This window comes from Salmo trutta, chromosome 16 (assembly GCF_901001165.1).
Source record: "Salmo trutta chromosome 16, fSalTru1.1, whole genome shotgun sequence".
Taxonomy (NCBI): Eukaryota; Metazoa; Chordata; class Actinopteri; order Salmoniformes; family Salmonidae; genus Salmo; species Salmo trutta.
The window spans coordinates 959,030-971,810 of record NC_042972.1 but is presented as its reverse complement, the minus strand read 5'-3'; the positions used below and the strand labels follow the sequence as shown (position 1 = coordinate 971,810).

Genomic DNA, 12,781 nt, shown 5'->3' with positions numbered 1-12,781 from the left:
CAGTCCTCTACCAACCCTACCTGTGGTGAGATAGCCAGTCCTCTACCAACCCTACCTGTGGTGAGATAGCCAGTCCTCTACCAACCCTACCTGTGGTGAGATAGCCAGTCCTCTACCAACCCTACCTGTGGTGAGATAGCCAGTCCCCTACAAACCCTACCTGTGGTGAGATAGCCAGTCCTCTACCAACCCTACCTGTGGTGAGATAGCCAGTCCCCTACCAACCCTACCTGTGGTGAGATAGCCAGTCCTCTACCAACCCTACCTGTGGTGAGATAGCCAGTCCTCTACCAACCCTACCTGTGGTGAGATAGCCAGTCCTCTACCAACCCTACCTGTGGTGAGATAGCCAGTCCCCTACCAACCCTACCTGTGGTGAGATAGCCAGTCCTCTACCAACCCTACCTGTGGTGAGATAGCCAGTCCTCTACCAACCCTACCTGTGGTGAGATAGCCAGTCCCCTACCAACATTACCTGTGGTGAGATAGCCAGTCCTCTACCAACCCTACCTGTGGTGAGATAGCCAGTCCCCTACCAACATTACCTGTGGTGAGATAGCCAGTCCTCTACCAACCCTACCTGTGGTGAGATAGCCAGTCCCCTACCAACCCTACCTGTGGTGAGATAGCCAGCCCTCCCAGGGGGTCTCCGTCCAGGATGTCTGTCCCGGCGTTGTATACTATGATGTCAGGCCGGACCTCATTGAGAGCACCCTCCGTGTGGAGCTCTACCTTTCCGAGGTACTCATCATCCTCCGTCCCCCAGTCCAGCTCCACCTTACGCTTTATGGCTCCTGAGAGAGACAGACAGACAGGTAGACAGACAGGTAGACAGACAGGTAGACAGACAGGTAGACAGACAAGTCCTCCGTTCCCCAGTCCAGCTCCACCTTACGCTTTATGGCTCCTGAGAGAGACAGACAGACAGGTAGACTGACAGGTAGACAGGTAGACAGACAGGTAGAGAGACAGGTAGAAAGACAGGTAGACAGACAGGTAGACAGACAGGTCCTCTGTCCCCCAGTCCAGCTCCACCTTACGCTTTATGGCTCCTGAGAGAGAGAGACAGACAGGTAGACAGACAGGTAGACAGACAGGTAGACAGACAGGTAGACAGACAGGTTCTCCGTTCCCCCAGTACCTTACATTTAATCGCCCCGGGAAACACAACAATGTACAGTGCATTCAGAAAGTATTGTACCCAGACCCCTTGCTATGAGATTCGAAATTGAGCTGGTGCATCCTGTTTCCATTGATAGAACCCATAGAACCCAAGTCATTTCATGCCTGTTATGAATTAAACTATTTTAAATGTGTTATGAATTAAACTATTTTACATTTGTTTTGAAAGTACAACAGAATAATGAGACACTGATTAAACCTCCTGAAATAATCACTGTACAGGTCCAACACACACACACACAACCACACACACACACTTATTGCACCGACACACACACCCACACACACACTTTTCCAGCAGGTATGGAGAGGGTTTGTTTGAGAGGGACAGAATGAGAACAGTCTTCAGGTAGAGGAAGAGTCAGAGAACACCGTTATGTCTTCAGGTAGAGGAAGAGTCAGAGAACACCGTTATGTCGTCAGGTAGAGGAAGAGTCAGAGAACACCGTTATGTCTTCAGGTAGAGGAAGAGTCAGAGAACACCGTTATGTCGTCAGGTAGAGGAAGAGTCAGAGAACACCGTTATGTCTTCAGGTAGAGGAAGAGTCAGAGAACACCGTTATGTCTTCAGGTAGAGGAAGAGTCAGAGAACACCGTTATGTCTTCAGGTAGAGGAAGAGTCAGAGAACACCGTTATGTCGTCAGGTAGAGGAAGACTCAGAGAACACCGTTATGTCTTCAGGTAGAGGAAGAGTCAGAGAACACCGTTATGTCGTCAGGTAGAGGAAGAGTCAGAGAACACCGTTATGTCTTCAGGTAGAGGAAGAGTCAGAGAACACCGTTATGTCGTCAGGTAGAGGAAGAGTCAGAGAACACCGTTATGTCTTCAGGTAGAGGAAGAGTCAGAGAACACCGTTATGTCTTCAGGTAGAGGAAGAGTCAGAGAACACCGTTATGTCTTCAGGTAGAGGAAGAGTCAGAGAAGAGAAATCTCTTTAGGCAGCAGAGTGGGACAGGTCAGAGTGGGACAGGTCAGAGTGGGACAGGTCAGAGTGGGACAGGTCAGAGTGGGACAGGTCAGAGTGGGACTGGTCAGAGTGGGACAGGTCCGAGTGGGACAGGTCAGAGTGGGACAGGTCAGAGTGGGACAGGTCAGAGTGGGACAGGTCAGAGTCTGCCCCCCTGTGGGACACAACAATCAAACCACTATTCTATACAGCAACACACTATAAGAATATTATCGAACTACTATTGATTTCATAGTCCAGTGGCCTCAAAAACACAATATCCAATTTAGTACCCCAAAAAAACTAAATGGAGATCATTTTCAGGTGCCTTACTCTTAGGGTATCCATCTCCAGGGTAGATGTATCGGTTGTAGAGGGTTAGGGGGTCATAGGTTAGAGGTATCTTACTCTTTGCATATCCGTCTCCAGGGTAGATGTATCGGTTGTAGAGGGTTAGGGGGTCATAGGTTAGAGGTAACTTACTCTTTGCATATCCGTCTCCAGGGTAGATGTATCGGTTGTAGACGTCCATGATGAAAACACGTCTGTCATCCAGGAAGTCACGCTCATGACCGTTCCCCTAGGCAGAAAGAGGAAGTGATGTCAGAGCCAGTCTACACAGAGACCCTTCAGCATCACTGATATTATTATATGTTACCTTCTGACAGTCAGAGTGACAGGGTGAGATGAGGGATAAATAATGTTGCCGTCCGTCCAAAAGGTGTTCCGATTAAAATGACACTCATCCAAAAGTCAATGCCTCTCCATCACTCTTCGTATCCTTCTGTTTCTCGATCTGTCCACTAGTGTCTGGAAGCTGTCAGTTTTACATTACCGTGTCTGGAAGCTGTCATGGCTGCTGTCAGTTTTACATTACCGTGTCTGGAAGCTGTCATGGCTGCTGTCAGTTTTACATTACCGCGTCTGGAAGCTGTCATGGCTGCTGTCAGTTTTACATTACCGTGTCTGGAAGCTGTCATGGCTGCTGTCAGTTTTACATTACCGTGTCTGGAAGCTGTCAGTTTTACATTACCGTGTCTGGAAGCTGTCATGGCTGCTGTCAGTTTTACATTACCGTGTCTGGAAGCTGTCAGTTTTACATTACCGTGTCTGGAAGCTGTCATGGCTGCTGTCAGTTTTACATTACCGTGTCTGGAAGCTGTCAGTTTTACATTACCGTGTCTGGAAGCTGTCATGGCTGCTGTCAGTTTTACATTACCGTGTCTGGAAGCTGTCAGTTTTACATTACCGTGTCTGGAAGCTGTCATGGCTGCTGTCAGTTTTACATTACCGTGTCATGGCTGCTGTCATGGGTGCTGTCAGTTTTACATTACCATGTCATGGCTGCTGTCATGGGTGCTGTCAGTTTTACATTACCGTGTCATGGCTGCTGTCATGGGTGCTGTCAGTTTTACATTACCGTGACATGGCTGCTGTCATGGCTGCTGTCAGTTTTACATTACCGTGTCTGGAAGCTGTCATGGCTGCTGTCAGTTTTACATTACCGCGTCTGGAAGCTGTCATGGCTGCTGTCAGTTTTACATTACCGTGTCATGGCTGCTGTCATGGGTGCTGTCAGTTTTACATTACCGTGTCTGGAAGCTGTCATGGCTGCTGTCAGTTTTACATTACCGTGTCATGGCTGCTGTCATGGCTGCTGTCAGTTTTACATTACCGTGTCTGGAAGCTGTCATGGCTGCTGTCAGTTTTACATTACCGTGTCTGGAAGCTGTCAGTTTTACATTACCGTGTCTGGAAGCTGTCATGGCTGCTGTCAGTTTTACATTACCGTGTCTGGAAGCTGTCAGTTTTACATTACCGCGTCAGGAAGCTGTCAGTTTTACATTACCACGTCAGGAAGCTGTCAGTTTTACATTACCGCGTCAGGAAGCTGTCAGTTTTACATTACCGCGTCATGGCTGCTGTCAGTTTTACATTACCGCGTCTGGAAGCTGTCATGGCTGCTGTCAGTTTTACATTATTGCGTCAGGAAGCTGTCATGGCTGCTGTCAGTTTTACATTACCGTGACATGGCTGCTGTCATGGCTGCTGTCAGTTTTACATTACCGCGTCAGGAAGCTGTCATGGCTGCTGTCAGTTTTACATTACCGTGTCATGGCTGCTGTCATGGCTGCTGTCAGTTTTACATTACCGCGTCAGGAAGCTGTCAGTTTTACATTACCGCGTCATGGCTGCTGTCAGTTTTACATTACCGCGTCTGGAAGCTGTCATGGCTGCTGTCAGTTTTACATTACCGCGTCAGGAAGCTGTCATGGCTGCTGTCAGTTTTACATTACCGTGTCATGGCTGCTGTCAGTTTTACATTACCGTGTCTGGAAGCTGTCATGGCTGCTGTCAGTTTTACATTACCGTGTCTGGAAGCTGTCATGGCTGCTGTCAGTTTTACATTACCACGTCAGGAAGCTGTCATGGCTGCTGTCAGTTTTACATTACCGCGTCAGGAAGCTGTCATGGCTGCTGTCAGTTTTACATTACCGCGTCAGGAAGCTGTCATGGCTGCTGTCAGTTTTACATTACCGCGTCAGGAACCTGTCATGGCTGCTGTCAGTTTTACATTACCGCGTCTGGCTGCTGTCAGTTTTACATTACCGTGACATGGCTGCTGTCATGGCTGCTGTCAGTTTTACATTACCACGTCTGGAAGCTGTCATGGCTGCTGTCAGTTTTACATTACCGTGTCTGGAAGCTGTCATGGCTGCTATCAGTTTTACATTACCGCGTCTGGAAGCTGTCATGGCTGCTGTCAGTTTTACATTACCGCGTCTGGAAGCTGTCATGGCTGCTGTCAGTTTTACATTACCGTGTCTGGAAGCAGTCATGGCTGCTGTCAGTTTTACATTAGGTCCGCTACTGGGAGTGCAGGCTTCATCTCCAGCCTTACTCTAAGTAAAACAGCTGATTCAGCTAATCAAGGTCCTGATGAGCATTTGATCAGCTTAATCGGGTGTGTTAGAGCAGGGCTGGAGAAAAAGCCTGCACCCACAGTGGGTGTGCATCCCAAATGGCACCCCATTCCCTATATTGTGCACAACTTTAGACCAGGGCCCTATTCCCTACATGGTGCACTACTTTAGACCAGGGCACATAGGAAATAGGGTGCCATTTTGGACACAGCGGTGGTCTGTTGTGCTGTCATCGTTATGGAAACATCACTACTCATCAGTCTGTTGTGCGGTCATCGTTATGGAAACATCACTACTCATCAGTCTGTTGTGCGGTCATCGTCATGGAAACATCACTACTCATGTGGCTAACTGGAAGGATGTGGCTCATCTGAACGCAAGATAAATATGCTAATTAGTAGGCTTCCTAAAGAGTGAACTGGAACGAACATATTATCCACCTCAGAGAGAGATGAGAGGACTGTGCATCTCAATATACACTGGACTGATGTATCTTTACTGAGGGACTGCTTATACAGTGGTGAGTGGGCCGGTGAACAGGATGCTGTTTGGGATGCTGAGACAGTTACAGTGCCGCTGGTGAGTGGGCCCAGGGAACAGGATGCTATTTGAGATACTGAGACAGTTACAGTGACGCTGGTGAGTGGGCCCAGTGAACAGGATGCTGTTTGGGATGCTGAGACAGTTACAGTGACGCTGGTGAGTGGGCCCAGGGAACAGGATGCTATTTGAGATACTGAGACAGTTACAGTGACGCTGGTGAGTGGGCCCAGTGAACAGGATGCTGTTTGGGATGCTGAGACAGTTACAGTGACGCTGGTGAGTGGGCCCAGTGAACAGGATGCTGTTTGGGATGCTGAGACAGTTACAGTGACGCTGGTGAGTGGGCCCGGTGAACAAGATGCTGTTTGAGATACTGAGACAGTTACAGTGACCATCTCAGGACAACTCACCTGGTGTGCGTCCAGATCTATGATGGTGGCTCTGGAGATTCCCTCCACCCTCTCAAACAGAAACTAGGACAGACAGACAGACAGACAGACAGACAGACAGACAGACAGACAGACAGACAGACAGACAGACAGGAGGAGAACAGACAGACAGACGGCGAACAGACAGACAGACAGACAGACAGACAGGAGAACAGACAGAGACAGACACAGACAGGAGGAGAACAAACAGACAGGAGGAGAACAGACAGACAGGAGGAGAACAGACAGACAGACAGACAGACAGACAGACAGACAGACAGACAGGAGAACAGACAGACAGGAGAACAGACAGACAGGAGAACAGACACAGACAGAAGGAGAACAGACATATTACTCTTTACCTTTGTCTCGGTCGTGTATGAGACATTCACATTATTGTGGAATAGTAGACAAATCTATGCTGAACAAAAATATAAAACGCAACATGCAAAAATGTCAATGATTTTACTGAGTTACAGTTCATATAAGGAAATCAATCAATTTAAATAAATTCATTACATTTACATTCAAGTCATTTAGCAGACGCTCTTATCCAGAGCGACTTACAAATTGGTGCATTCACCTTATGATATCCAGTGGAACAACCACTTTACAATAGTGCATCTAAATCTTTTGGGGGGGGGGGGGTTAGAAGGATTACTTTATCCTATCCCAGGTATTCCTTAAAGAGGTGGGGTTTCAGGTGTCTCCGGAAGGTGGTGATTGACTCCGCTGTCCTGGCGTCGTGAGGGAGCTTGTTCCACCATTGGGGTGCCAGAGCAGCGAACAGTTTTGACTGGGCTGAGCGGGAACTGTGCTTCCTCAGAGGTAGGGAGGCGAGCAGGCCAGAGGTGGATGAACGCAGTGCCCTTGTTTGGGTGTAGGGCCTGATCAGAGCCTGAAGGTACGGAGGTGCCGTTCCCCTCACAGCTCCGTAGGCAAGCACCATGGACTTGTAGCGGATGCGAGCTTCAACTGGAAGCCAGTGGAGAGAGCGGAGGAGCGGGGTGACGTGAGAGAACTTGGGAAGGTTGAACACCAGACGGGCTGCGGCGTTCTGGATGAGTTGTAGGGGTTTAATGGCACAGGCAGGGAGCCCAGCCATTAGGCCCTAATCTACGGCTTTCACATGTTGAATCAGCTTCTTGATATGCCACACCTGTCAGGTAGATGGATTATCTTGGCAAAGGAGAAATGCTCACTAACAGGGATGTAAACAAATTTGTGCGCCAAATTTGAGAAAAATAAGCTTTTTGTACATATGGAAAATTTCAGTGATCTTTTATTTCAGCTCATGAAACAGGGGACCGACACTTTACAGGTTGCGTTTATATTTTGTTCAGTATAGTTGCAATGTTCTAACCTTGATAGCTAAGGTGATGTCGGCATAGGCACAGAACCCTCCTCCTTTATCACTGGAGCAATGGTGGAAGCCCCCCCCTGAGAGAGAGAGAGAGAGAGAGAGAGAGAGAGAGGACAAGTGAAGGAAACAGGACAGAGAGAGAGAGAGAGAGAGAGAGAGAGAGAGAGAAGACGAGTGAAGGAAACAGGACAGAGAGAGAGAGAGAGAGAGAAACTTTTGTTCCAAACAATGGCAGCAGATTTTCATAGCCCCCCCACCCAAATGCAGAGGCCTTTGAAGCACCAATGGCTTATCCCTGTCCAGGGGTCATTACAATACAGTACCCCATGGATATAAACAAATAACACTACAAGGAAGAAGTACAAAAAAAATCTCCACAAAGACAATACAGTGACGGTATTTGCTGACTGCCACAAAGAGGGGAACGTGAGCAACTTAATTTTCCACACAGACCATCTCCTGGCATGGCACAGTGCTATAAGAACACACTACCCCTATGTCAAGAGAGAGGGTAGTGGCCCAGGGTGGAAAATCACAATACTAGACATTGAGGAAATTGAAACAACCTCTGTCAACGTGTACAAGTCTGGTACAGTAATGATGCAGGGCGTCCTCAGTCTGGGACAGTAATGGTGCAGGGCGTCCTCAGTCTGGGACAGTAATGGTGCAGGGCGTCCTCAGTCTGGGACAGTAATGGTGCAGGGCGTCCTCAGTCTGGGACAGTAATGGTGCAGGGCGTCCTCAGTCTGGGACAGTAATGGTGCAGGGCGTCCTCAGTCTGGGACAGTAATGGTGCAGGGCATCCTCAGTCTGGTACAGTAATGGTGCAGGGCATCCTCAGTCTGGGACAGTAATGGTGCAGGGCATCCTCAGTCTGGGACAGTAATGGTGCAGGGCATCCTCAGTCTGGGACAGTAATGGTGCAGGGCATCCTCAGTCTGGGACAGTAATGGTGCAGGGCTTCCTCAAGCACTTCCAGCAGGACTTTTACAGGATCAAAGAGAGAGAACAGTAGGAAAAGCTCTCTCTCTGTAACGACTCCACCATCCTGAATGAGTCTGATCAAATCAAGTCATTTCCGGTCAAAACTTGTAGACTTGTTTACGTGCTGCTGTGCGTTTTGTTGCCAACCTTACTTTGCTACCTGCCAACTTTACGGTTTTTACTTTTTAAATTACAGTTTATATATTTTTTGTTTTTCCCCCTCGCTCAACTTTTTTCATTCAACTTTTTCACTCCGGACACTTTATCTGGACGTGGTTTGTCAGGACCTCCACCAGCCGAAGCTAAGTAGTAACATTAACATGATGCCTTCTAATTGCAGTCGCTGTACTCATAATATACAGGAGAACGATCGCCTTACGGCGAGGATAGCTGTGCTGCAAGCCCAGCTTCAGACGCAATCGTTAGGCAAAGGTAATTTCAGTGTAGGAAAGGATGAAACAGCATTGGTGCCGCCAGTAAGTATAGATAGTGGTATAAATCCCCTCGCACAGTCCCCGCAGCCGGACAACTTTCTCATTCAGCCGACAGAAACGTTCAACCAGTTCTCCCCATTAAGCATCGGGTCGGTCTCAGAGGCCGAGCCTTCTCTGGTCTCTACTCCTCTCGTTACGGGGTCAGAGGCCGAGCCTTCTCTGGTCTCTACTCTTCCCGTTACGGGGTCAGAGGCCGACCCTTCTCTGGTCTTTCCTACTCCCATTACGGGGTCTGAGATGTCGAAGCCTCTCACCATTAGCTGTGACAAATTGAAAACCCTAGTCATTGGCGACTCCATTACCTGCAGTATTAGACTTAAAACGAATCATCCATCGATCATACACTGTTTACCAGGGGGCAGGGCTACCGACGTTAAGGCTAATCTGAAGATGGCGGAGGTCACCAAGCGCAACATAGCTTCAGCGTGTAAATCAGCTAGAAAGATGTGTCGGCATCGATTAATTGTCTCTGGCCCCCTCCCAGTTAGGGGGAGTGATGAGCTCTACAGCAGAGTCTCACAACTCAATCGCTGGTTGAAAACTGTGTTCTGCCCCTCCCAAAAGATATAATTTGTAGATAATTGTCCCTCTTTCTGGGACTCACCCACAAACAGGACCAAGCCTGGCCTGTTGAGGAGTGACGGACTCCATCCTAGCTGGAGGGGTGCTCTCATCTTATCTACGAACATAGACAGGGCTCTAACTCCTCTAGCTCCACAATGAGATAGGGTGCAGGCCAGGCAGCAGGCTGTTAGCCAGCCTGCCAACTTAGTGGAGTCTGCCACTAGCACAGTCAGTGTAGTCAGCTCAGCTATCCCCATTGAGACCGTGTCTGTGCCTTGACCTAGGTTGGGCAAAACTAAACATGGCGGTGTTTGCCTTAGCAATCACACTAGTATAAAGACCTCCTCCATCCCTGCCATTATTGAAAGAGATTGTGATACCTCACATCTCAAAATTGGGTTACTTAATGTTAGATCCCTCACTTCCAAGGCAGTTATAGTCAATGAACTAATCACTGATCATAATCTTGATGTGATTGGCCTGACTGAAACATGGCTTAAGCCTGATGAATTTACTGTGTTAAATGAGGCCTCACCTCCTGGTTACACTAGTGATCATATCCCCCGCGCATCCCACAAAGGCAGAGGTGTTGCTAACATTTACGATAGCAAATTTCAATTTACAAACCAAAAAAAATACTTTTTTGTCTTTTGAGCTTCTAGTCATGAAATCTATGCAGCCTACTCAATCACTTTTTATAGCTACTGTTTACAGGCCTCCTGGGCCATATACAGCGTTCCTCACTGAGTTCCCTGAATTCCTATCGGACCTTGTAGTCACGGCAGATAATAATCAAATTTTTGGTGACTTTAATATTTACATGGAAAAGTCCACAGACCTACTCCAAAAGGCTTTCGGAGACATCATCGACTCAGTGGGTTTTGTCCAACATGTCTCTGGACCTACTCACTGCCACAGTCATACTCTGAACCTAGTTTTGTCCCATGGAATAAATGTTGTGGATCTTAATGTTTTTCTTCATAATCCTGGACTATCGGACCACCATTTTATTACGTTTGCAATCGCAACAAATAATCTGCTCAGACCCCAACCAAGGAGCATCAAAAGTTGTGCTATAAATTCTCAGACAACCCAAAGATTCCTAGATGCCCTTCCAGACTCCCTCCACCTACCCAAGGACGTCAGAGTACAAAAATCAGTTAATCCCCTAACAGAGGAACACAATTTAACCTTGTGCAATACCCTAGATGCAGTTGCACTCCTAAAAACAAAAAACATTTGTCATAAGAAACTAGCTCCCTGGTATACAGAAAATACCCGAGCCCTGAAGCAATTATCCAGAAAATTGGAACGGAAATGGCGCCACACCAACCAGGAAGTCTTCCGACTAGCTTGGAAAGACAGTACCGTGCAGTATCGAAGAGCCCTCACTGCTGCTCGATCATCCTATTTTTCCAACTTAATTGAGGAAAATAAGAACAATCCCAAATGTATTTTTGATACTGTCGCAAAGCTAACTAAAAAGCAGCATTCCCCAAGAGAGGATGGCTTTCACTTCAGCAGTGATAAATTCATGAACTTCTTTGAGGAAAAGATCATGATCATTAGAAAGCAAATTACGGACTCCTCTTTAAATATGTGTATTCCTCCAAAGCTCAGTTGTCCTGAGTCTGCACAACCCTGCCAGGACCTAGGATCAAGGGAGACACTCAAGTGTTTTAGCACTATCTCGTGACACAATGATGAAAATAATCATGGCCTCTAAACCTTCAAGCTGCATACTGGACCCTATTCCAACTAAACTACTGAAAGAGCTGCTTCCTGTGCTTGGCCCTCCTATGTTGAGCATAATAAACGTCTCTCTATCCACCGGATGTGTACCAAACTCACTAAAAGTGGCAGTAATAAAGCCTCTCTTGAAAAAGCCAAACCTTGAACCAGAAAATTTTAAAAAACGAATCGGCCTAGGTTGGAATCTCCCATTCCTCTCAAAAAAATTAGAAAAAGCTGTTGCGTAGCAACTCACTACTTTCCAAGAAACAAAGAGCTCTTCTGTTGAATCTGATAATTCATCTTGATGGTTGTACAGTCGTCTCAAATAAAACTGAAGGACCTCGGCGTTACTCTGGACCCTGATCTCTCTTTTGACGAACATATCAAGACTGTTTCAAGGACAGCTTTTTTCCATCTACGTAACATTGCAAAAATCATAAACTTTCTGTCCAAAAATTAATCCATGCTTTTGTCACTTCTAGGTTAGACTACCGCAATGCTCTACTTTCCGGCTACCCGGATAAAGCACTAAATAAACTTCAGTTAGTGCTAAATACGGCTGCTAGAATCCTGACTAGAACCACAATATTTGATCATATTACTCCAGTGCTAGCCTCCCTACACTGGCTTCCTGTTAAGGCAAGGGCTGAAGCATTACATGGGCTTGCTCCTACCTATCTTCCGATTTGGCACTAAATAAACATCAGTTACGCTACGGTCACTTATGGACAAGTAAAAAAAATGTGACAATAAAATATGACAAAAGTATGTTCATACAGTTGGTATACATGTATAACTGACAACAAAAAAATTCGAAAGAACTTCAAAAAAATGGTCCAGAAAGCACTTTTTTAAGGGGGTGATAAGTTTTAGATTTTTTTTTAACATTTTCAAAATTTGACCCTTGGGTCTTGACTTGATGTGCATTTGCAATATGAAAATTTACTGTGGCGCACGCTCGCCATCTATTGGTTTTTTGCAGTGTGACACTTGGCATTTGCCATATGGCATTTGCAATAAGTTTTGAATGAAACGGCATCCATTTGAGTGGTATTGTACATCGTGTATATGTTTCGTACGTTGCCAATAAGATCCCATTCATTTTTGTCCATTTCAAGACGCAGGCCTCCTAATTGTCCCTAGAATTTCTAAGCAAACAGCTGGAGGCAGGGCTTTCTCCTATAGAGCTCCATTTTTATGGAACGGTCTGCCTACCCATGTGAGAGACGCAGACTCGGTCTTAACCTTTAAGTCTTTATTAAAGACTCATCTCTTCAGTAGGTCCTATGATTGAGTGTAGTCTGGCCCAGGAGTGTGAAGGTGAACGGAAAGGCACTGGAGCAACGAACCGCCCTTGCTGTCTCTGCCTGGCCGGTTCCCCTCTCTCCATTGGGATTCTCTGCCTCTAACCCTATTACAGGGGCTGAGTCACAGGCTTACTGGTGATCTTCCTTGCCGTCCCTAGGAGGGGTGCATCACTTGAGTGGGTTGAGTCACTGACGTGGTCTTCCTGTCCGGGAGTTTCATCGGATGGGGCCACAGTGTCTCCTGACCCCTCCTGTCTCAGCCTCCTGTATTTATGTTGCAGTAGTTTATGTGTCGGGGGGCTAGGGTCAGT

The 12,781-nt window shown here is 47.0% G+C and overlaps 1 protein-coding gene and 1 long non-coding RNA gene across 4 annotated transcripts in view; both read right to left on the bottom strand.

Moving 5' to 3' along the window:
* The window catches only part of hdac11 (histone deacetylase 11), a 34,394-nt gene that overhangs the window by 2,024 nt on the left and 19,589 nt on the right, over window positions 1-12,781 (bottom strand). Inside the window, exons 6-9 of one of the 3 annotated variants that reach the window (XM_029692714.1) lie at window positions 7,388-7,464; window positions 6,007-6,069; window positions 2,538-2,709; window positions 616-794 (exon numbers count right to left, since the gene is read on the bottom strand). In XM_029692714.1, coding sequence (XP_029548574.1) covers window positions 616-794; window positions 2,538-2,709; window positions 6,007-6,069; window positions 7,388-7,464 — 491 coding nt within the window. The other 2 variants (XM_029692715.1, XM_029692717.1) reach the window with 2 other exon arrangements.
* On the bottom strand, window positions 2,850-5,180 carry LOC115149917 (uncharacterized). The gene is made up of 2 exons (XR_003866998.1): window positions 4,680-5,180; window positions 2,850-4,439 (listed from the first exon to the last, which is right to left on the bottom strand). It is a non-coding gene; the product is annotated as an uncharacterized LOC115149917 (long non-coding RNA).